At 36.0% G+C, this 26,895-nt stretch overlaps 1 protein-coding gene across 50 annotated transcripts in view; it reads right to left on the reverse strand.

Annotated features, from left to right (window-relative positions):
- Window positions 1-26,895, reverse strand: part of MBNL1 (muscleblind like splicing regulator 1) — a 176,750-nt gene that overhangs the window by 22,059 nt on the left and 127,796 nt on the right. For all 50 annotated transcript variants that reach the window (XR_013528537.1, XR_013528535.1, XR_013528533.1 and 47 more), the window contains 2 exons: window positions 25,440-25,610; window positions 11,743-11,943 (listed from right to left, as the gene is read on the reverse strand). Coding sequence is in view for 40 of the 50 variants with exons in the window: in XM_035278065.3 (XP_035133956.2) it covers window positions 11,743-11,943; window positions 25,440-25,610 (372 nt within the window). In the remaining 10 variants the exon portion in view is untranslated. The remainder of the gene's footprint in view (window positions 1-11,742; window positions 11,944-25,439; window positions 25,611-26,895) is intronic.

A 26,895-nucleotide genomic window follows, 5' to 3' on the forward strand; every position in this document is an offset into this window, starting at 1 on the left:
TTTACCACAAGAGGGCCATCTAAAACACAGAATGTCCTTCTAATACTTCTCATGCTCTTCAAGCTTCAAGGAAACAGTTTTTAATTGTTGAAGTATCTTTCACAAGTAGTAAAAGAAGATACTAAGCACTTTATTTTGAAGTTAAGCAAGAAAGAGAAACTGTAACTGCTATGAGTTAGGAAGCAAAGGTTTTCTTGAATTTGTAGAAATAAAACGATTGCATTTAAATCTGGGTATTTTCCCCCCATTATATTCATAAACTATTACGAGGAAAGTGCTTCTTAAAGGAGATAGTATAATTTGTACCACACTACATTTTTAAAAAGAACATTATAAATGATATCTTGCACTACTTGGAAATCTCAAGCTAGCTAAAGTTTTGTGTTCCAAATACATATAATGAGCCAATGTCATTCATCACCACACACAGACTTATTACAAATACAAAAATGACTTAAAAATTTATTCATCATTCTGTTTTTTTGTAGTGTATTTATCTTATTGAACAGAAGAAAAAAAGTATAAAACTATAACCAAGATTTATAACTTATAAAGCAAAAATGATCAAGCTGTTACCCAGAATAATCATCCTCCTCTCCAGCTGAACATTAGAATAAGCTATGGAGCTTACAAAACAGTACCTAGTACCTAATCAAAACTTATTGTATGTGAGGCTCATCACTATACTCAGGAAGAGTGATGTGCCTACATTAAATAATGATAAAAAGGTGTGTGTGTGCGCACGCGTGAACATGCGTATACACACCAAACATAGACTACTGCATAAACAACAGGGCTACTTTTCTATTTAAGCAAATCTACGTCAGTGTAGGAATCACCAAACAGGAAACTTGCAGAAGGTCTATAACTGATCTCTTCCGGCTGCTGTTCACTCCTCAGTAATTCCTGCTTTCTTGAATATGCTCAAAATGTATCAGGAACTAACATTCCATTTTTCCAATTTAGTGTACTCTTTGCCACATTAACAAGAAAAAAGACCTGAAGTTAGTCTACTTTTAGGTTCTGTGTGTATTTGTGTGTGTATGGCAGGTGGGGGGGGGGTAGTTCTATAGGTTAGGAATTGGTTTATTATAACTTTACATTCTTTACTCTCCTGTGGGATGCATTTAGAAAGAATTCTAAAAAATACTTAGGCAGAGTTAATTACTAAGAATTAGCTTAGAATGTGTCCTAAAACCAACCTTTTCTGAGGGTAGAAGAACTTAATCAATCAACCTCTTTTGCATAATATGCATGTTTGACCCTTTCATATTTTTATTTTTTTGCAGCTTAAGGTTTCTCCTGACATAAGAAATGGGACAAAATAAATATACTGTAATAGCTACTCTCACATTATTCTTGCCTTTGAAAAAATAAAGAAGAAAGGGAAAATCTCTTGTGAAAACTTGCGCTGGTGAGTGTTACAGGCCAGAGGGACTGGAAGTTTACCAGGCCTTAGATGTGCATCTGAAGTGTGGGGTACCTATGGGAACATGAACTTTCCCATGCTTTTAAAACACATTTTCCCTAATAGACACCATCAATAAAATGGGATCTATCCCTTGGTTGCCCAATATGGGTTTGGTCTGGTTTCTCTGATAAACTCAAGGACACTTTAGACTATTTTGATCCCCAAAAGAAATCTTTTAGACAGATTGTTACATTAGCAAATTATAACTAACAAACAAAATTTCAACAAATTTAACCTCATCATTAAAATCAGGGTAAGAAATTATAACGTTTACCACACAGAGAATTTGAAACACAGAAGGTAAAATTAAATCTGAAAATTCTAACAACATTGTGGTTCATTTTTTTCTTCTCATCCAGTCTTCTGTATACACACATTTTAAAAAATAGTTGATAGCTACTATTTGGTGCCCCTTTTTGCTCAAAAATGCAGCATAAGCATTTTCTTATTTTGCTAAATAATTTTCAGAGTGATCACTTTTGATGGCTGCATCAAATTTAATCAAATAGTGTACATAATACAGATAACTCTTTTGGAGGATATAGAGATAATTTCCAATATTTCCATAATACAAATATTCAAATAACATATTCATGATTACAGGTTTTTTTGATCATTTTTGAAAGATAAATGTGCAGAAATGGCATTTATATGTTGATCTAATTACTGGGTCAATTATAAAAATATTTTATAATCAGGCACGGTGGCTCATGCTTGTAATACTGGCACTTTGGGAGGCTGAGGCGGGTGAATCACTTGAGGTCAGGAGTTTGAGACCAGCCTGGTGAACATGGTAAAACCCCGTCTCTACTAAAAATACAAAATTTAGTTGGACATCGTGGCGGGAGCATGTAATCCTAGCTACTCAGGAGGCTGAGCACGAGAATCGCTTGAACCCGGGGGGCAGAGGTTGCAGTAAGCCAAGATCCCGCCCACTGCACAAAATCCCGCCCATAGCTTGGGCAACAGAGCAAGACTCTGTCTCCCCCCGCAAAAAAAAAAGAAAAGGAAAGAAAAGGAAAAAAAATGTTTGATAAATGGTTTTCAAACCTAAAGTAAGATAATAAGATCTATTTAGCTACACATAAAATGTGAGCCCTTTACTCTACAAGTACTAAGGCAAGATCTATAAATGAAGATATTCACTGAAAACATTTAAATTCTAAATTTTATTTCCAGAAAACATCTCTGGAATAATTATATACTTTAAACAATCAAAAGAAAACATAATCAGAAAAATTTCCCAAGAAAATGTAAATTAATTCTAAATAAACCTTCTTTTGTTAGCTAAACAGCAGTGATATAGTGGACAGACAATAGGGTTTGGAGTCAGAAATTGTGAGTTCCAGTTCTTATCACTTTACTAGCTATGGACGTCTATTTAAAAGGTCATAAATACCAAATAAAATAATGCATAGCTTATAACACACCATACAAATCTGGATAATATAAATAATTCCGTCATTTGATCTCTAATTTTTTAATACATGAAAACATATTTCAAAATGGTCAAAATAATATAAGTTTTATAAATAATACTACATTCAACAATGCTCTGCAAGTTAAAGCACTGTAATTCTAAGGAGATTCATGTCAATATTTGAATTATTCAAAACTGGGGAGTCATTTCCATGTTCTTTAAGGAGATATCTCTTTGAGGTAACATGTTTTGTTTTCACTGTATTTGTATAATTAACTCAGCCATCTTTGGAAAATAACAGTCAAAAGCAGGGACAGAAAGTTAATTATAACAAGAAACTGGGACTCTGTCCATTTCAATATCTTGAGAAGTCAATTTAATAGTTAATGACCGATATTAAGAAACATATTCAAAGACATATAGCTACATGTTATTTACCAATAAGCAGCATGGACTTTAAGCGGTAACTAACAAGCTAACTTTTTAACATATATTACTTTACAGAGTAATCCTGGATAATCACTTTGGATAATCACTTTGACCAATCACTTTGATCAAAGCATTCTACTACATTGTTAATCATGAATTTATAATTTAATGCGAAGGAATTATCTATTTTCATTTTAAAAGGAATTCTCTACTTTAGTAATCCTTATAATTCTGGTGACTAGATAAATAACTATAGTCAATTTATTGGACAATTAAAATCCTTGAATAAATATTGGATGATGTGATTTCTAGTTTCAGTTGGTGATATGGTTTGGCTGTGTCCCCATGCAAATCAAATCTTGAATTCCTACATATTGTGGGAGGTAACTGATCTGATCCAGGGGTCAGATCTTTCCTGTGCTGTTGTTATGATACTGAATAAGTTTCATGAGACCTGATGGTTTTAAAAAGGGTAATGTCCCTGTGCAACCTTTTTTTTTTTTTTTTTTGTCTGTCAACATGTGAAACATATCACCTTCTGCCATGATTGTCAGGCCTCCCAAGCCACATGGAACTGTTAAGTTCAATAAACCATTTTCTTTTTGTAAATTGCCCAGTCTTGGGTATATTTTTGTCAGCAGCATGAAAATGGACTAATATAGTTGGTTATTCAATAACTGCACATATTCGATCCATTTTTCTTCTTAAAAAATGAAGAAAAGGACACCGCTTTGGCTACCTCATAGTATTTCTGTTAGGATCAAATGAGAGCATTCTTTTAAGTCTAAAAGGCAGACTCCATCGTGACTATTCAGGGCAGAACACATAAGCATACTTCTATAGGTAATGGAACTAAGAATCTGCCACTTGATCTCATATGAAAACATAAAATGAAATCAGAATAGGAATGACCAACAACGGAACCATTAAATCCACTTTCACACTGTCATTTATTCATTCCCATGAATGACTGTGGAAACCCAACAGGACAGGAAAATAGACACAACTTTGAAAGAAGCTTGTCAATACACCAAGTTAGCAATTACTCTATTATTATTATTATCATTATTATTATGAGACAGGGTGTCCCTCTGTTACCCAGGCTGGAGTGCAGTGGCGCATTCTCAGTTCACTGCAGCCTCAAACTCCCTGGCTCAAGCGATCCTCCCACCTAAGTCTCCCAAGCAGCTGGGACTGCAGGTGTGAACCACTGTGATTATTCTAGCAATGACTCTATTTTAAACAATTTACAACTCTACAATCACCACATAAAAACTCTAAACACAGAGATTAACAATTGACAGAGCCATAGTATATTAAATTGTTTAAATGAAGATGTGACTACATTTTTAAGAGCTGCTCTAAAGTTTATCACAGATTTTAAAAAACAACCTACATAAGCCTCTATGTGCAAAACTCGTAAGGTTTCTTGGCAATTTTCTGGAGATGGTAAAAAAAAATTACAAAACCATTTTCTAATTTTTCTAATTTTTTCTGAATAGAAAGTCTTTTTACAACATCATGTTAAATCCACTAAACATCTAAAAAAATCCCAACCTGGGCATGCTTTTCACTGTCATTCTAATCCTCATTTAGCTTTAAATGTTCTTTTTTGTGTAGCCAAGTGGTATTATATGTTTTTCTGCCTATATGCAAAGAGTTACTAGACTCTTCTCTGTAAGTAATGGAAACATATAAGAATTAGTGGCCCAAATTAGAAACTCATGTAATGAATACCTCATAGAATAACACTTTCAACCAAGAATAATTTATTTTAATACAAGCAAATGCCAACTAGAACTATCAGAAACCAAGTCATTTGTCCACCTCTCCTGGATACTCATGTTTTGTTCATATAGACTGCTGATGTAAAAATGATGCAGCTGGGCTGGGCGCAGTGGCTCAAGCCTATAATCCCAGCACTTTGGGAGGCCGAGGTGGGTGGATCATGAGGTCAAGAGATCGAGACCATCCTGGTCAACATGGTGAAACCCCGTCTCTACTAAAAATACAAAAAATTAGCTGGGCATAGTGGTGTGTGCCTGTAATCCCAACTACTGAGGAGGCTGAGGCAGGAGAATTGCCTGAACCCAGGAGGCGGAGGTTGCGGTGAGCCGAGATCATGCCATTGCACTCCAGCCTGGGTAACTAATGAGAGAAACTCCGTCTCAAAAAAAAAAAAAGATGCAGTTAACCAAATGTCACTCTAATGTTTTCATCAGTGTCTGAAATACATGACTCCTGGTTTTTATTTGATTACTCCTATGTAATATAAATTACCTTAATAGTCATGATTGTTTACCTAAAGTATTTCACTATGCTGTGCACAGTGTTCTCATCAACTTATTGGAGGAGACAGATTTTTAATTAAGGATGACAAAAAAACTACATGATTTACAAATACATTAAATAAATGATGAAAAGTTGAAGCCTAAATATAGTTTTTCCACTCAATATTGCTGAGTAAATGACAGAATGAATGCATTCATCAATTCTTTTTGCATTATAAAAACTTACTGTGCATCTTGAAAATAAGTCAAACAATTTCTCCAATTACTAACTCTTTGTAATAAAGCAGGATTTGGCTAAAAAAATCAGTCTTTTCTAAAATCTATAGATTTGAAGAATTTCTTAACATAATCATGGAAATAAATTGCTGCTTAGAAATTATATTAAAAGGCAATCCAAGGTCACAAAATGAATTTCTTTTTTCTTTCTTTTGAGACAGTCTCACTCTGTCACCCAGGCTGGAGTGCAGTGGTGTGATCTTGGCTCACTGCAACCTCTGCCTTCCAGATTCAAGTCATTCTTCTGCCTCAGCCTCCCAAGTAGCTGAAACTATAGGCATGCCATCATGCCCGGCTAATTTTTGTATTTTTAGTAGAGACAGGGTTTTACCATATTGGCCAGCCTGCTCTCAAACACCTGACTTCATGATCTGCCCACCTTGGCCTCCCAAAGTTCTAGGATTACACGTATGAGCCTCTGTGCCTGGCCACAAAATGGACTTTTAAAAGACACATTTCAGACTAGACTGCTATGTAAGAGAAGTCTGAATTTTAAGGCTGAACGTGGAGGCTCACACCTTTAATCCCAGCACTTTGGGAGGCCAAGGCAGGTGGACCACTTGAGGTCAGGAGTTCGAGACCAGCCTGACGAAAATGGTGAAACCCTATCTTCACTGAAAATACAAAAATTAGCCAGGTATGGTGGTACAAATATTTAATCTCAGCTACTCAGGAGGCTGAGAGGCAGGAGAATTGCTTGAACCTGGGTGGGGAGATTGTAGTGAACCGAGATTGCGCCACTGCACTCCAGCCTAGGCGACAGAGTGAGACTCCATCTCAAATAAAAAATATGAATTTTGGAGTACAGAAAATACTTGGCAACCAAGTCTTTTAAAAAATAGCCAGTAAAGAAAGGATAATATGAATTTTGATATAAATCTCATGTTGGGTGCATATGCAATATATGTAATATATGCTTCTAGATATATTTATATAATTAAAAAAAAATGTTTCAGCTGGGCGTGGTGGCTCACACCTATAATTCCAACACTTTGGGAGGCCAAGGAGGGTGGATCACAAGTCAGAAGATCAAGACCATCCTGGCAAACACGGTGAAATGCCATCTCTACAAAAATTACAAAAAATTAGCTGGGTGTGATGGCGGGTGCCTGTAATCTCAGCTACTTGGGAGGCTGAGGCAGGAGAATCGCTTGAACCTGGGAGGCGGAGGATGCAGTGAGTGGAGATTGCACCACTGCATTCCAGCCTGGGAGACAGAGTGAGACTCCATCTCAAAAACAAAACAAAACATTTCAATAGCTTGTGGCTGGTGTTAATGTTAAAACAAGAAAATGACCTAAATGTCCCTAGAACGTTCTAATTGGAAATGACCTTAGAGATTATCTGGTGCAACCCCCAAATTTTACAAGTAGGGAATATGAAGCCAAGAGAATAAGAGAATCCTGATCCAAGCTGACTCACCTAATTAGCAACATCACATGCAGTAATTCTTGAATTCCTATTTTCCAATTTAACATTTTTTTTTGTAGAATCACACTGGGTGCTGTAAAGATGTCAGTTTTAATCAATTATGTAAGAACCAGAAGGCTGACAATCTATGGTATTTTAAATTTCTTTATTGTCTAACAAGTTGCAGTAAAAAGAAAGAAGTGGCAAGAACCGGCCAATATTTTAACTGATTCAGAAAACTTTTCACCTCAGAAAGAACTCAAAATTCAAAAATATGCTTCAGAATTCCACAAGGAAAAAGTATATATTTAAATGCCAAATGATGGAGCATTTGGCCAATTAATTAATGTGTGCATTTATTGCCATGTCTTTTAGACTTCAATATGTCATGCAATTAGCATGCGAGGAAATAACCTGCAGATAGGATTGTCTAAAATCACAAGCACATAGCAGGAAGATGTGCCTCTAAGCTTCATGCTGCAGTGTCCTAACAGGTGGTGACTGTGACACTGGATCAGATCTTGTTAACAAGAATAAAATAGGAAGCTGCACTACAATCAAGCATTTAGATAAGCAGAATTCAGATAAAAGGGAAATGACAGTTGATGTAACGGTATCCATTTGTTCTGACTACAGCAAAAGAAAACAGACAAAATATGCTAAGTAGCTCCTCACAAAAAGAAAAAACCCAAAGACAAAAAAGTCTTCCTTTCAACGAAGCACTATAAAATATAACCAGTAACGAACTACCTAAAATTGTGAATGTGGGAGGACTGGTTTAGAAGACTTATAACCAGCTTTCTGAATGTCATCTATTAATAATTCATTAAAGTTCAAATCAGACTGCTTATTTGGTTCCCATTAATCAATCAACAATTATTCATTAAGAACTCAGGGTTGGCCAGGTACGGTGGCACACGCCTGTAATCCCAGCACTTTGGGAGGCTGAGGCAGGTGGATCACAAGGTCGAGAGAGACCATCCTGGCTAACATGACGAAGCACTGTCTACTAAAAATACAAAAATTAGCTGGGCATGGTGGCACATGCCTGTAGTCCCAGCTACTCCAGAGGCTGAGGCAGGAGAACCACTTAAACCTGGGAGGTGGAAGTTGCAGTGAGCCAAGATCGTGCCACTGCACTCCAGCCTGGTGACAGAGCGAGACTCCATCTCAAAAAAACAAACAAACAAATAAAAAAACTCAGGTTTGCTTTAGAAAGGTCAGGGGAATAAAACTGCTTCACATGCTGAGCATTCAATAATTTTAGATATTTTAAATGTTTTAAGTTTCTTCTTACTCCATCTGCAAACAGCATTAGTTAATTAATAAGCAAGTACAGTTGTGTAACCACAAACCACTCAAAAATCCAGGTATATCAGGTGTATCTCTCCAGCAAGAACAAGTTTGCAGACAACTTGTTTCTTTATTTAGAAAGTCCCATAGTCTCTGCCCAAAAGCTCCCTGATCTGATAAACACCTTCAGCCAAGTAGTAGAATACAAAATCAATGTCTAAAAATCAGTAGCATTCCTATAAACCAACAACATCCAAGCCAGGAGCAAAATCAGAGTGCATTTCCACTCATAATTGCCACAAAAAGAACAAAATACTTAGGAATAATGGCCAAGAAGGGAGGTGAAACTCTCTAAAGAATGACATGTACTCCCAGCACTTTGGGAGGCCGAGGCAGGTGGATCATGAGGTCAAGAGATTGAGACCATCCTGGTCAACATTCTGAAAACCCATCTCTACTAAAAATACAAAAAAAATTAGCTGGGCATGGTGGTGCATGTCTGTAATCCCAGCTACTCAGGAGGCTGAGGCAGGAGAACTGCCTGAATCCAGGAGGTGGAGGTTGCAGTGAGCTGAGATCACACCATTGCACTCCAGCCTGGGTAACAAGAGTGAAACTCTGTCTCAAAAAAAAAAAAAAAAAAGAACGACAAAACACTCCTCAAAGAAATCATGGATGACACACACAAATTCAAAAACATTCCATGCTCATGGATAGGAAGAATGAGTAACATTAAAATGGCCATACTGCTCAAAGCAAGCTATACACTCAATGTTATTCCTGTTAAACTATCAATGACATTCTTTGCAGAATTAGAAAAAACTATTTAAAAATTCATATGGAATTAAAAAAAAGAGCCTAAACAGCCAAGACAATTTTACACAAATAAAACAAAGCTAAAGGCACCACATTACCTGACTTCAAACTATACTACATGGCTACAGTAACCCAAACAGCATGGTACTGATACACAAAAGACACATAGACCAATGCAACAGAATAGAGAACTCAGAAATAATGCAGCACATCTACCACCATTTGATTTTCAACAAAGTTGACAGTAACAAGCAATAAGGAAAGGACTCCCTACTCAGTAAATGATGCTGGGGTAACTGGCTAGCCATATGCAGAAGACTCAAACTGGATCCCTTCCTTACACCACTTACAAAAACGAACTCAAGATGGATTAAAGGCTTAAATGTAAAACCCAAAAACTTAACAACCCTGGAAGGTAACCTGGGAAATACCATTCTAGATACAGGACCTGGCAAAGATTTCATGATAAAGATGCCAAAAGCAATTGCAACAATAACAAAAAATAGAAAAATGGTATCTAATTAAACTAAAGAGTTTCTGCACAGGCAAAAGGAAACTATCAGCAGAGTAAACAAACAACCTACAGAATGGGAGAAAATATTTACAACCTATGCATCCCATGAAGGTTTAATATCTAGAATCTGTAAGGAACTTAAATTTATGAGCAAAAAACAAACAACCCTATGAAAAAGTGGGTGAAGGACACAAACAGACCCCTTTTAAAGAAAGATATATATATATGTGGCCAACAAGCATATGAAAAATGCCCTTTATCACTAATCATTAGAGAAATGCAAATCAAAACCACAATGAGATACCATTTCACATCAGTTAAAATGTCTATTATTAAAAAAGTCAAAAAATAATAGGTGCTGGCAGATTGCTAAGTAAAAGAAAAAATTATACTCTGCTGGTGGACATACAAATTAATTCAGCCACTGTGGAAGACAGTGTGGTGATTCCTCTAAGACCTAAAAACAGAAATACCATTCAATCCAGCAATCTCATTACTGGGTATATACCCAAAGAAATATAAATCATTCTACCATAAAGACACACACATATGTATATTCACTGCAGCACTATTCACAGTAGCAAAAACATGGAATCAACCTAAGTGCCCATCAATGGCAGACTGCATAAAGAAAATCTGGTGCATATACATCATGGAATACTATGCAGTCATACAAAAGAATGAGATCATGTCCTTTGCAACAACATAGATTGAGCTGGAGGCCATTACCCTAAGCAAACGAATGCAGGAAGAGGAAACCAAATACCACATGTTCTCACTTGTAAGTGGGAGCTAAACGATGAGAACTCATTGACACAAAGAGGGAAACAACAGACATTAGGGCCTACGTGAGGGTAGACAGTGGGAGATGGGAGAGGATCTGAAAAAGTTACTATTGGGTATTGTGCTTGGTTACATAGGCAATGAAATAATCTCTACACCAAACTCCCATGATACACAGTTTACCTATATAAAAACCTGCACATGTACCTCTGAACCTAAAATAAAAGTTAAAAAAAAATCACCTCATCCTCACCAGGGAAAAGAGGAAAAGGTCATTTTGTTCCTTAGGTGGGTTCAATGGCAGGTCTGTACCTTCAAGGTACATTTGATGTTGTCACTTTTTCTCTACATCTACAGTTTACCAAATTCATTAATTCACAGTCATTCTGAGATTCTGAACAACCACTGTGAAATAAGATGTCTAACTTTAATTTCTTTTTCACGTGCCAACAGCAGAGCCCCTGCATCTGATCATCCTTTACTCTAGAACTTGGAGGTTTATGCAAAAAAACTTTTATGAGAGCACACTGCATAAACAGTTGCCTTTCTACTTCAACCAAAATATTGTAGAGCTTATGAGGAAACTTGCATTAATAAATTGTCAAATGTTTATAGATACTAATATTTGTTACATGTTTATGAGAACAATTTTTAGGGGACTGATAATATTTGTTACTCTTGATAGCTGCAACAACAACAAACATTGAGGAGGCATTTGCTATGTGCCAGATATTCCCCTGACTGTTTAAGTGCCACTTTAAAGATGAGAAAATTGAGACACAGTGATGTAACGAGGCAGTCTGACTTTAGGGTCCAAGCTCTTATTGACTGTTCTAAACATGGATGTTGTGGCCTTTATAAACACTACATTAATCAAATACAGCATATCTATACTCTAGTAAAATACTCCATGCACTACACCAAAATATTCTTTTTTAAAATTTTTACAACTTTTTGGCCATGGAAACACACAAACAAACAAAAAAACACACTGAGAATTACAATGTAGTACATAAAGACACCAACTAGTCATTCCTACCTCAAGTCTGTCTGTTCGCATTAATTTCTGTGCAGCAGCTGCAGCAGCTGCAGGTACAGGGACACCTGGATTCCCTGTTACCAACATTGGTGCAGTCGGCAAGATCTCTGCTGGGACCAGGCTTGGAGAAACAGGTCCCAGATAGGGATTAAAGGCTGCTGATGCATTGGTGGCTAAGCTTGGTGCAACTGAAAACATTGGCTGAAAAATAAAATAAAAGCAAAATTTAACATGCAGGTCTCAGCTCAAAGTTGATATTCTTAATTATACATTTGTCCTCCATCCACTTATCCATTTCCTTCCTTCCCTCCTTCCCTTTAATCCTGTGTTCATTTACTATCATTTAGGATAAGGCTGTTTCATTAAATAAGCATTCATCAAATTAATGTTTTTCTAAAATATAATAGGTAAAATATCCATTAAATTATTCACTGGAATTTTGAAGCTGGGGGTCTATAATACTTGTAATTTTTAAAAAAAATAGATAAATTATGCAGAAACTTCTTGTGGTCACCTAATCTCCATCTCTGTCCTGATTTAATTCTAGATACCTGTCTAAGAAATACATTTTGTAATTGCTATGTCAGATGTACTTGAAAGAACTGTTTACAACTGTTAACAGGTTGCAAATGTCCTATTATTTGGAATAAATAAAGTAGAACTCCCAGGGGATAAAAGAGCTTTAAAGTCAATGTAAACTGTAAATAAATCTCATGGGTTATGTGAAAGGTGAAGATGCCACCTTGCCTTTTGAGCACGTAAGATAAAATGTTTGGTATACTTACGTGATGCAGATTTTTATGGGGAAAATTATAATGTTCCACCAGCCTATCATACCTTACTAGGGGGAAACAAGTCTAAAATGTGAAGTCTGAAGTAGAACTGCTACTAAAGAAATGCTACATGATTGCTCAAGGAAATACATGTGGCAGAACTGAATAAACTGCTTCAAGACAGAATTTCTTCCAGAAATGCTTTCATGAGAATATATAAGGATTGTTTCTATTTGTTGATATGCAAAAGTAGCATATCATAAAATATATCTGCTCTTAAATAACATTAATTTACCTAAAATCTAACAATTTGTTTTTCTAGTGTTTAAAGCATAACAGAACACAACAATTTCAGACCTTATTGATAGTACATTTTTAACTTCCTAATAGGCTTTCAATTCTTGAAGTTTAATGCTTTGTGTAATAATGTTTGTTTCCAAAACACAAAAGTTTGTAGGCAAAATGGATGCTGTTCTTTCAGGTAATATTTGACAATTTATTTTTTTTACTCAGCAGTAATGCATGGAATTATAAAACATTTTTTAGAATAAAAGAGACATTACAATGTATTAATAGCTAATTCTATCATCTGATAGGAATAAGAAATTAGATGACCCCTGAATATATGCAGTATTTAAGAGAGCTTTGTAGTAAAACTTTTTGCAATATAAGGTATACATTACAAAAGTAATTCTTATAGTACACAAGAAATAAGTTAAAAAATAAAATATATCATTTATTTACTCTGGCCCTGATTCATTCTATATTTAGAAAAATAAAATAAATTTCAAGTATTCCCTTTTCCTTAGGGCAGTGGTTTTCAACTGACTTATTCTACCTCTCAGAAGACACCTGGCAAAGGCTGAAGACATTTTTGGTTGTCACAGCTGGAGGGGAACTATTGCATTTAATGGATGGAAGGCAGGGATGCTGTTAAGTGTCCTACAACATACAAGACAGCCCCTCACAACAAGGAATTATTCAGCTCCACAAGTCAATGCTGTCGATGTTGAGAAGGCCTGTCTTAAGGAATGTACTCTTTTGTTGACCTCAAAAATTGCTTGGGAACAAACTCTTTGCATTTAGCTATACATTTTTACTACCAAAAATATGAAAAAACAGAATATGTAATACATACTGTGATTCACTGAGGAGAAGAAACAATACTATATAGATTATACCATTTCAACTTAAAATAATTATGCCTCTGAACATGTTGGTCTGAATGCCATGGTTAACTGCTCTGCCAGGTCGATGGCTCTTGCCTGATGAAGTGGCCTCAAGTAATGACTCTAATCCCCAAACCCTCCCAACAAAAAGCAGCAACATGCAGACAACAAGAACTATCTGTGCATTCCAAATCTTAACAATCAACAAGCTGTCAGAGACTAGAGCCCAGGGCAGTCTCCATCTACCAGCACTCCCCTGAGCAGCAGCTGACTTAATGCTGCACCACTGTCCACTCTTTGCCAAGGTGGCAGCAGGACAAGGATTGACTGTATAATGAATATATGTTGAACTTGGATTTCTATTCAAGGATATTCAGGCTAAACTTGTACTTTGTTACGCAGTGTCAAGACTGTATATGAAAATCCAGCCAGACCAGCACCCTAATTTCTGTATTAGTCATTTAAGAATTATAAGATATTTAGCATAAAAGACTAGAAGTCTATGTCAGGAGACTGAGAGACTAGTTTAGCAAACGGACAACGGAAGCCATTCATTATCATTCTTCTTTGTATTCTTTTACTATTAATTATGTATTTCCATATAGTGCATTTTTAATGTATACTTCAGAAAGTTGTTGAGAAGTTTATGTTACTGTACATAATCTACTATAATTACTTTAAAAGGAAAGGTCAAATTTAAAAACTTTTTTTTGGAAGAAAAAGCATTTTCATTTTAATAAAATGAGACCAGAGTCTAATAAAACTCAGCTCTCTTAAATCTCATCAAATAAAATACATTGGAAATCTAAAAATGGATATGATGCAGCTGTTGCACATCACAGACAAAATAATACCTTTATTATATAAAAATACTGCTTTTAATAACTGGCAATAATCTTTCCTGAGTTGTTTCTATAGAGTCATCAAGAGAATTGATCTTTCACGTTAATTCAGCAGAGCAAATTCAAATCTGAACAATTTTAGGGCACTGTCCCCGAATAGAGTCTGTAGGAGCTTTTAAAAATGTGAAACATTAACTATTCAGCAAGCATTATCTCAAATTGTTCCCTCTTTCGATAAGTACAGCTATTTGCTGAACATGCAGACAATCAATAACAATAGCTTTATACTTTGAAACTTTATTCCAAAAGACACACACACACACACACCACATTCCCTCATTTGTTTTAAATTTTTGTAAATTTGTTACATCGCTTTAGTCATATTGTATTTTCAAAAGCGTCTTGTTGAAGTAGGTCACTGCTAGCCCCATGAGAGGGTGCCCTGATCAGATTAGGAAAGTACTTAACCTGCGCCACTGCCAGTTTTCTCTTCCAAAAGCTATCCTGCAGGGGTTCAGCAGAATCTCAAAGACGGATATTCATGCAATGGTATTATCAAGTGGCATCCTATTTTATCTGAATGATAACATTTAACCAGGTACTTGAGATACTGATTATATTCTTGTGATAATGATTTGTAGGTAGCTCTGTTTCCAAAAGATGTAAGACAGTTTGGTTTATGATTGCCTTTTGCCAATGAATACCCTCACCAGAGAAAAACAAAGTACAAACTTACTAATTCTGGTGCTGTTTATGGGTTAATTACTTGTTTTAAATCAGACATTCTGATTCGATTAAGGTAATCAGAATTCATTATAAATGAAAGTGTTACTTAATTTCATATTATGACCCTAATTAGCTATGCAAACATGATTATTACCAGTAATTCCATATTTATTGTGTGCCAGCATCTTGCTGAGTGCTTTATCTTTGCTATTGTATTTAATCCTTACAACACTAGAGTATGAATTCCCTTAGTAATTTTTTTTTCTTTAGTTTTTGAGGGATAGAGATCAGAAGAGATCTGTTTAGTTCCCTAAATCTCCAGAGCCTGGAACAATGCCTGGCACAAAAAGGCATGCAATAAACACTTGCTGAATTAGTACTTGAGTGAATGAATGAGTGAAGGAATGAGTGAAGTGCAGCCTTCTCAAGTGGGTATTAACCCCATTTTTGCAGATCAAGAAAAAGGCTCACAAAGATTATGCTTCTATAGTCACAAATGAGTGAATGGAGGCCTAGGAGGCAGAATTGGAATGTGTCCGATTCCAAGTGGTTCTGAAAGAAGAAGTTTTCACACAATGAACCAGGCATCCGTTAAAATCACCCAGAAGACTTTTAAACTGTGAATGCCCTGGCCACTCCTCACTCTTCAAAATCTTTGGGGGAAAGGCAAGCAGACAGCAGTATTTTTTTGAAAGCTCCTAGGTGATTCCAGTTCCACATACTATGTGGTTTTCTATAGATATAGGTATACTTTTCTGAATGTAAGTAGGGTCTCTAAGGATACATGTTCCCTTATGGTTCTTTTCCTTTAAACATGGTATATCCTCCACACTGACTGCTACCCGTGCCAAGCCGATCTGTTTAATTCCTAATTGTGCTTCAAGAATTAGGACTCTTTAAGTAAGTTTATCCTGATACATCCACATCTCTAACTATGAAGGGGTTTTTCTTACCCTCTGTTCTCACAAACTCCTAATTACCCGAATGCAGCATTTACCGCTGTCTGTGTTTACTTGACTATCTCCTCTAGTCTAGTAAGACTGGAGACTTTTGCCTTATGTCTTGTTCACGTTATATAAATCCTGCATTTGGCATCTATACAGATCCTCTATAAACATTTACTTAACATATATACTAATGGATTTGCTAACTGCTTTTCTCTGCCATAGAAACAAGCAAACACATTAAATATTTTTTAGAATAGATACTTGAATGTTAAATAAAAGTGATGTTATTTTCTTTACCTCAAAATTTAATAATTGCTATCTCTAATACACCTGTCTAAAGTTTATTTTTTCTTTTTGTTTTGCAGTTTTTTTTTTATAATAAGCTTTCTAAGTTTCAGTAATGTAGTTACCATGCTGTAACAGTGCAAATATCATAGGGGCTGATATTTATTTTAAAACACCATGTGAACACTGCTTGTTCTGCAATGTTTGAGATTTTTTTTTTAATGGGGTGAGTATAAGTAATAAATAATATGTAATCAATATCAGCAGAAATTCACTGAGCACAAATTTTAAGTCATAATTTTCTAGATTTTATGTATGTATATAAAGCAATAAAATATAAAGTGCTTTTTTAAAAAAAACCACACACGATCAAGGTATATGAAAGCATGTTTCCAGGTAGGCATAACCCTGTAATTATTGTCAGTGAACTATTTTGAATATAAACAGTGCCAAAAGGTAATAGGAGTTATCAACAAAGTCATATTATAAAGTTCTTTTTTCTAAGAAAGCAGGGCCAGGCACAGTGGCACAGTGAGTCTGGCCTGTGATCCCAGCACTTTGTGAGGCTGAGGCAGGAGAATCACTTGAGCCCAGGAGTATGAGTTTACAGTATGCTATGACTGTACCACTGCACTCTAGTCTGGGTGACAAAGTGAGACCCTCTCTCAAAAAAAAAAAAAAAATTAAGTAGCAAATGACTGGAATAAAATAAGAGATACTGTTATAACTCCGCTCCTAGACTGACTTGTGACTGGATAAATCAAATGGGTACCTCCTTTACTCTTAGTTTCACTTTATCCTTAATCCAGTTTTACTGAAATAACAAACATTTAAGTAAAGAACACTCACTCCAGCCCTTTTAATAGAAAGGGCCTAGTTCCTAAAATCCAGGGCCCATTCTCTCAGGCTGCTTGAGGACTCATAGGCCCCTTGATGGAAAAAAGTAGTAAGAACAGCAGGGGCCGGGTGCGGTGGCTCACGTCTGTAATCCCAGCACTTTGGGAGGCCAAGACAGGCAGATCACAAGGTCAAGAGATCGAGACCATCCTGGCCGACATGGTGAAACTCCATCTCTATGAAAAATACGAAGATTAGCTGGATGTGGTGGCATGCACCTGTAGTCCCAGTTACTCGGGAGGCTGAGGTAGGAGAATTGCTTGAACCCAGGAGGCGGAGGTTGCAGTGAGCAGAGATCTCGCCACTGCACTCCAGCCTGGCACCTGGTGGCGGAACAAGATTCTGTCTCAAAAAAAAAAAAAAAAAAAGAACAGCAGGATGGATGAAAGGCTGCTCAGAGCAACTGACAGGGAAGCATTTTACCAGAAACACTCTGGGATAAAGTGGCCTTCTCTCGACCATTACCTGGATAAAATGGAAAGTAAAGAACCAAAAAAACAATTTAAGAATTCTGAGTGTTCCTGAAGTGTGACAAATGATGACTTCAAAGCATTCTGCATCTGACTGGCAACAAATGCTTACAACATGACGTCACAGCAAAGTCTAGCTAGGTGACAGAAGCAGCAAAAAAACTCTTGAGACTTTAGGTAAAACCAAAAACTGAATTTCTCTATTCCTAGGCTATTTTAAAATTCATTAAATGCACAGGATTTCTTCACAAATTATGTACCTTGAGACAGCTAGGTTGTGTACCTAAAGAACCACTGCCATCAGAAATTATGGAAAGCTAAGGCTAACCTTTGGGTTCACAGGTAAAGGCAAATGAGGCCATTACTAGAGAAACTCCAGACATCATGCAAAGCTCCTTATAACCACTGCTTATGCAGAGTTCTTTGACGGCAATGAAGAGAGCCTGGAAACAACAGAATTTCTGAAAAAACACTTTGTTGGGATGAACTGAAGAAATCAAAGTCCTCCAGGTTGTAAGCCATGATATACTGCCTATTTTTGGTTAAATTATGTAGTAATTTTTCATTAGATAAAATTTGCACCAGATGGTATGTGGCAAAGTAAAAATAATTTTAAAAAAGAATCCAGAAGTTTTATTATTTGAGCATTATTGTTTTTATTATTACTTAAATTCTGAGATACAGTATAGAATGTGCAGGTTTCTTATATGGGTATACATGTGCTATGGTGGTTTGTGGCACCCATCAACTACATTAGGTATTTCTCCTAATGCTATCCCTCTCCTTGCCCTCCAATCCCCCACAGGCCCCAGTGTGTGATGTTCCCCTCCCTGTGCCCATATGTTCTCGTTGTTCGACTTCCACTTATGAGTAAGAACATGTGGTGTTTGGTTTTCTGTTCCTGTGTTAGTTTGCTGCAGATGATGGTTTCCAGCTTCATCCATGTCCCTGCAAAGGACATGAACTCATTCTTTCTTATCACTGCATAGTATTCCACGGTGTATATGTGCCACATTTTCCTTATCCAGTCTATCACTGATGGGCATTTGGGTTGGGTCCAAGTATTTGCTATTGTGAACAGTACCACAATAAACATATGTGTGCATATGTCTTTATGGTAGAATGATATGTAATCTTTTGGGTATATACCCAGTAATGGGATTGCTGGGTCAAATAGTATTTCTATTTTTAGATCCTTGACAAATCACCACACTGTCTTCCACAATGGTTGAAATAATTTACACTCCCACCAACAGTGTAAAAGTGTTCCTGTTTCTCCACATCCTTTCCAGCGCCTGTTGTTTCCTCACTTTTTAATGACTGCCATTCTAACTGGTGTGAGGAGGTTTTGATTTGCATTTCTCTAATGACCAGTGATGATGAGCTTCTTTTTTTTTTTTTTTGATGAGCTTCTTTTCATGTTTGTTGGCTGCATAAATGTCTTCTTTTGAAAGTGTTTGTTCATCTCCTTCACCCACTTTTTGACAGGGTTGTTTGATTTTTTTCCTTGTAAATTTGTTTAAGTTTCTTGTAGATTCTGGGTATTAGCCCTTTGTCAGATAGATAGATGGTAAAATTTTTCTCCCATTCTGTAGGTTGCCTGTTGAATCTGATGCTAATTTTTTTTTTTTTTTTGATGTGAAGAAGCTTTTAGTTTAATTAGATCACATTCGTCAATTTTGGCTTTTGTTGCCATTGCTTTTGGTGTTTCAGTTATGAAAAACCATGGGCAAAAAACAAGGTTTGCCCATGTCTATGTCCTCAACAGTTTAGGCTAGGTTTTCTTCGATGGTTTTTATGGTTTTAGGTCTTATGTTTAAGTCTTTAATCTCTCAAGTTAATTTTTGTATAAGGTGTAAGGAAGGGGTCCAGATTCAGCTTTCTGCACATGGCTAGCCAGTTTTCCCAACACCACTTACTAAATAGGGAATCTTTTCCCCATTGCTGGTTTTTGAGATCAGATGGTTGTAGATGTATGGTGTTATTTCTGAGGCCTCTTCTGTTCCATTCATCTATATATCTGATTTAGAACTAGTACTATGCTGTTTTGGTTACTGTAGCCTTGTAATATAGTTTGAAGTCAGGTAGCATGATGCCTCCAGCTTTGTTCTTTCTGCCTAGGATTGTCTTGGCTATATGGGCTCTTTTTTGGTTCCATATGAAATTTAAAATAGTTTTTTCTAATTCTATGAAGAAAGTCAATGGTAGCTTGATGGGGATAGCACTGAATGTATAAATTACTTTGGGCAGTATGGTCATTTTCACAATATTGATTCTTCCTATCCACAAGCATGGAATGTTTTTCCCATTTGTTTGTGTCCTCTCTTATTTCCTTGAGCAGTGGTTTGCAGTTCTCTTAGAAGAGGTCCTTCAAATCCCTTGTAAATTATATTCCTAGGTATTTTATTCTCTTTGTAGCAGTTGTGAATGGGAGTTCACTCATGATTTGGCTCTCCATTTGTCTATTACTAGTGTATAGGAATGCTTGCAATTTTTGCATATTGATTTTGTATCCTGAGACTTTGCTGAAGTTGCTTATAAGCTTAAGAAGTTTTGGGGCTGAGACAATGGGGTTTTCTAAATATACAATCATGTCATCTGCAAATAGAGACAATTTGACTTCCTCTCTTACTATCTGAATACCCTTTATTTCTTTCTCTTGCCCGATTGCTCTGGCTAGAACTTCCAATACTATGTTGAATAGGAATGGTGAGAGAGGACATCCTCGTCTTGTGCTAGTTTTCAAAGGGAATGCTTCCAGCTTTTGCCCATTCAGTATTATATTGGCTGTGGGTTTGTCATAAATAGCTCTTATTTTGAGATACTTTCCATCAATACCTAGTTTATTGAGTTTTTAGCATCAAGGGGTGTTGAATTTTATCAATGGCCTTTTCTGTATCTATTGAGTTAATCTTGTGTCTTTTGTCATTGGTTCTGTTTATGTGATGGGCTACGTTTATTGATTTGCATATATTGAGGCAGCCTTGCATCCCAGGGATGAACCTGACATCTTGATAGTGGTGGATAAGCTTTTTAATGTGCTCTGAATTCAGTTTGCCAGTATTTTATTGAGGATTTTTGCATCAATGTTCATCAGGGATAGTGGCCTGAAATTTTCTCTTTTTGCTGTGTCTCTGCCAGGTTTTGGTATCAGGATGACGCTGGCCTCATGAAATGAGTTAGGGAGGAATCCCTCTTTTCTATTGTTTGGAATAGTTTCAGAAGGAATGGTAACCAGCACCTCTTTGTATTTCTGGTAGAATTTGGCTGTGAATCCGCCTGGTCCTGGGCTTTTTTAGGTTGGTAGGCTATTAATTACTGTCTCAATTTCAGAACTTGTTATTGATCTATTCAGGGATTTGACTTCTTCCTGGTTTAGGATTGGGAGGCTGTATATATCCAGGAAATTATCCATTTCTTCTACATTTTCTAGTTTATTTGTATAGAGGTGTTGAGTATTCTCTGATAGTAGTTTGTATTTCTGTGAGATCAGTGGTGACCCCATTTACATTGTGTCTATTTGATTCTTCTCTCTTTTCTTCTTCCTTAGTCTGGCTAGCAGTCTATTTTGTTAATATTTTCAAAAAGCCGGCTCCTGAATTCATTGATTTTTGAAGGGTTTTTTGTGTCTTTGTCTCCTTCAGTTCTGTTCTCATCTTAGTTATTTCTTGTCTTCTGCTAGCTTTTGAATTTGTTTTTGCTTCTCTCATTCTTTTAATTGTGATGTTAGGGTGTCAATTTTAGATCTTTCCTGCTTTCTCACACAGACATTTAGTGCTATAAATTTCCCTCTCAACACTGCCTTAGCTATGTCCCAGAGATTCTGGCATGTTGTGTCTTTGTTGCCATTGGTTTCAAAGAATTCATTCATTTCTGCCTTAATCTCATTATTTACCCAGTAGTCATTCAGGAGCAGGTTGTTCAGTTTCCATGTAGTTGTATGGTTTGGAGTGAGTTTCTTAATTCTCAGTTCTAATTTGATTGCACTGTGGTCTGAGAGACTGTTATGATTTCCATTCTTTTGCATTTGCTGAGTGTTTTACCTGCAATTATGGGGTCAATTTTAGAATTCATGCTGTGTGGTGCTGAGAAGAATGCATATTCTGTTGATTTGAGGTGGAGAGTTCTGTAGAAGTCTATTAGGTCCACTTGGTCCAGAGACGAGTTCATGTCCTGAATATCTTTGTTAATTTCTGTCTGTAATATTGACAGTGGGGTGTTAAAGTCTCCAACTATTATTGTGTATGAGTCTAAGTCTCTTTGTAGGTCTCCAAGAATTTGCTTTATGAATCTGAGTGCTCCTATATTGAATGTGTAGATATTTAGGATACTTAGCTCTTCTTGTTGCATTGATCCCTTTACCATTATGTAATACTCTTCTTTGTCTTTTTTGATCTTTGTTGGTTTAAAGTCTGTTTTATCCGAGACTAGGACTGCAAACCCTGCTATTTTTGCTTTTCATTTACTTGGTAAATATTCCTCCATCCATTTATTTTGAGCCTATGTGGCGTCTTTGCACATGAGATGGCTCTCCTGAATACAGCACACCAATGTGTCTTGAATCTATCCAATTTGTCAGTCTGTGTCTTTTAATTAAGGTATTTAGCCCATACTTTAAAGGTTAATACTGTTATGTATGTATTTGATCCTATCATTATGATGCTAGCTGGTCATTTTGTACATTAGTTGATGCAGTTTATGTGTCAGTGGTCTTTACATTTTGGTATGTTTGTTCAGTGGCTGGTACCGGTTTTTCCTTTCCATGTTCAGTGCTTCCTTCAGGAGCTCTTATAAGACACGTCTGGTAGTTACAAAATCCCTCAGCATTTGCCAGTCTGTAAAGGATTTTATTTATCCTACACTTACGAAACTTAGTTTGACTAGCAATGAAATTCTGGGTTGAAAATTCTTTTCTTTAAGAATATTGAATATCATCTCCCACTTTCTTCTGGCTTGCATGGTTTCTGCCAAGAGATTTTCTATTAGTCTGATGGGCTTCCCTTTGTGGGTAACCCAACCTTTCTCTCAGGCTGCCCTTAACATTTTTTTCTTTTGTTACAACCTTGGTGAATCTCACCATTATGTGTCTTGAGGTTGCTCTTCTCAAGAAGTATCTTTGTGGTGTTCACTGTATTTCCTGAATTTGAGTGTTCTGAACTTAGTTCAAACTTCCCTGTCTTTCTGGTGTTTGGGAAACTCCTTCCCTCATTTGTTCTTATGCTCATCAAGTAATTATTGATCTCTGCCATATACCCAGGCACAATACTAGATGCTTCCCAGTTTGCTTAGACCTTGCTGTCTCCCTCTCCCCTTCCTCTTCCTCCAAGGTTAGGGAGCCAAACTGATTGGCCCTAGAGAAGTCAGATGCTGTCACCTATTTGACTAAAAGTTTTGTCACTGCTCAGATGCTCTTAATACTCCTGATGCTATGGATCTACTCATAGTATTATCTTCTTTGATATGACTACTACCTGGATTGGATCCAAGTTAATGCCATATCTTCAGACATTCATCTATAGTAGTGGCCATTCTCTTTGAGTGGCAACCCTTTTCCTGTTAGTCACCTGGCTATTCCTGTTACAGTCCCTATTTTAAGGCCCACATTAAACTCCCAGTAAGCAGCTGATTATGACCTTTCCATTCATTTCTGAATCTCCATGTCATTATCCTCAGCAAAACAGGGTTGACTACAGAAAGGATAAAAAAAGTCACAGGTAAGGTTTTGAAAGCAAATTTCCTGTATTAAAGCTTTCTCTACAGTCAGTAGAGTCCCAAATGCCTTAAAATTGAATAATTAAAATGATTTCTATGCTTATTACAAAGTCATCACTCTGAATAATGTGTATTTTTAGACAATGATCTCAGGATGCCTTTAGCAGAAAGGTAATTCCACATTCAAATCTAGTCATTTGAAGAAAAATTAACATAAATCCTGAATGTGCTCACAACTAATAAAAATAATCTTTGTCTAAGCAGATAATTTTCTAACAAAAGCATCAGAAAATGTGATGACTGTTCTGATGGTTTCAGAAATCTGTAACTTAGTGATTATATAAACAACATATTTGTTAGTTTGTCCCAGGATTGCACATATGAAACCCTAGAATAGACTTGAGAGTCAAGACTTAAGGACTAGGTCAGGTAATGGGGTGGCCAGTATTCTCCTCTTCAATCTGGGACCTGCACTTGCTGATCTCAAAGGTGCTCCTGATTGCAGAGAGGTACACCAAAGACTTATTAGATTTTGAAACTGTAAGTGACAGCCAAGTGCAAATGAGACTTTTGTCCTACATGTTCTGTTAGAGAATGATTATAGTTAACTAAATGGAAATCTTCATGCTATCCCGATATAGCCATATGAAACTAGCAGTTGTCACAAAAGCAACTTTAACTATCACACTTTTAACTGAGCCTCAAATTTCAACTGTATAAAACTGATCATTGGTATCACTGTCCATGTAATATGGAGATCCCTTCCACCTTGAAATGCAACCCCCTACTCTTTTTTGGAACGACTGTTGCATTAAGTTCTAAAAGAGAATAATAATTATATTAAATTCGGGTTTTAAAATATTTTTGGAAAAAAATTAGCACATGCTACAGTTAGCAAACCAGAAAAACATGGGTCTTCATATTCCCATGACCCCATAATATTTCATATAACCTAGTGACATAAATTATTGACAGATACATTCTGATCATTGCAAATTTCAACATCTATTTAAATTTAAATGCAGAATCAGTATATCACAATTAACATCAAAGCACCTTTTTCAACTTAACACTAATTGTTACATTAATCTATTACATTTTGATGAATAAATATGAATAGAGATTTTACTAAAGTCATGTATTAAACACACACTCCAGAAATCCAAACAGTTAAATAAAAATGTGTGTTTCAAAGCAAGAGTCACCCATATTTTCTGCTCAGCAAACATTAAATATCGATAACCACCCAGCTTATCAACTTTAGCTCCTTTTTTAAGCCCTCAGAGTTTCAGCCTCTCCTGATTAATTCTCCATTGATGAGACTTCCAAGTCTATGATATTGATTTGCTATTTTCAGAATTTTCCTAGCACTTGTAGCTATGAAATAATTTCAACTTAAATTACAGAAGAATAAGAAAGGTGCCTTTTCAAGAAAAAGAACTATACAGATTTTTTTTCAAGGAGAAAGGAAAGGGAAAAATATCCTCAAAATTAAAAACTATATATACTAATTTTAAATATCATTATTACCTCTAAAGGCAGCTGAAAATGTGTACTGATTATACTGCTAAGTTAAACGATCACTGTAACACAGACCACTGTAACACCTGCCAGTCTTAGGATTTATTTTGAAGAAAAATTTAGATGGAAAAAAATGCTATAATGTAAATGTCCACATGATTTAGCCAGAAGATGAATACCTACACAAAGTATAAATTTTTCCAGCATTTGACTGACATTTAATTTTGCTAGAAAATGCTAAGGCAACTGAAATTGTTGCCTGTGTTCATTTGATTTAGTTCAATAATAACTTTAGCACTAAATCTGAGCACTCTGAATTACAAACTTAATGAACGAAGAATGAAAACACGCTTACCACGGGTTGTAATGGGGCGCCAGGCATCATGGCATTGGCTAGTTGCATTTGCTGGGCCAACATGGCCATGTTCTTCTGTTGAATCAAGTTATTGCGTCCATTTATCTCCAACTGCGTTTTTAAATGTGGGGGTGGATGAAGATATTTGCAGTTCTCCCTGGAGCAACGGCCCTAGGAAAACAAAAGCAGCAAACATTACCTTAAAAAAGAATAAAATCAGCAAATTATGAAAAAAATTATAATGCAAACCACCCACTTGAAAGTATCATGGGTTTTTCACACAAGGCATTGTCCATATCATTTTATCATACATTTAGAACAAGTAATGAATTCACCAAAATGCATTATCAATATGAGAGATTGAAACATTTGAAAAAGTTTAAAAGCTTAAAGAGTTCCAAATATTTTAATGATATTAGCATTAATATTTCCAGATTTAAGTTTAAAATCTACAAACTGCTAGGGTAATACTAAAACACAGAATATCAAGTAAAGAATATCAGGCTCCTGCCATATCTTCCTGGTTAAATTTAATGATTTACGAATTAAAGTTTTATAATTTACTTTTACTTGTACCAAAAACTTAGGAAACAAACTTAGAGGACTCAAGGCACATTGCATCTTCAGTAAAACACCTTTACAAATATCTAATAACAAATCAAATTAAAATTGCTACTAGGCTTTACCAGCCCATGCATTAAGAATTTGCAATTGAGAAAAAGAAAATGCCCATGCATTCCCACTGTTTACACAGAGATTAATATGTATAATGAAATATTGGTGAAAAATGTAACCTTTAGCTTTTCAAAGATTAAATCAAGTCTTCTCCATTTCACAAAAACAATGAAACAAGAAGAAATGGATTTATTTACCCTCCAAAAATTTTATAAAATGGAGAAACAAAATAAGTTGCTATAAGCCAGGAATGGTGCTGCACTACCTCTGTACTCTGTCCTGAGCAATTCATTCTAGTACCTTCCTTGCCTATACATCACCCAGACCATCCTACAAATGAACATAGCCTGGACTGAAATAATGGAGAGAAATCATACATGTTTAGTAATCTTAGCACTTTCAGAGGCTGAGGCAAGAAGTCCCCTGAGCCCAGGAGTTTGAGACCAGCTTGGGTAAAAGAGCTCTCACCTCAAAAAAAGTTACTATAAAATTATAAGTATAACTATACCTTCCTTTTGGATAATTCTTTTTAATTAAAATATTCATTAAAGTCTGTAATGTGCAATATGGCGAGAGGCACTCTATTCATATTATTTCAATATATTTTCAAATCGTATTGATAGTAGCAGATCTCATCAACCATCTTGACAACTTCCTTCACCAATAAATCTAAGACTGTTTACAAACAGTAGAAGAAAAGATTAATTGAAGCCATCATTCAGATTCTAAAAAAGCCAATTTGGTATAATTTAACTTTATACTATAAATTGACTCTGATGTT

Source organism: Callithrix jacchus, chromosome 17 (genome assembly GCF_049354715.1).
Source record: "Callithrix jacchus isolate 240 chromosome 17, calJac240_pri, whole genome shotgun sequence".
NCBI lineage: Eukaryota > Metazoa > Chordata > Mammalia > Primates > Cebidae > Callithrix > Callithrix jacchus.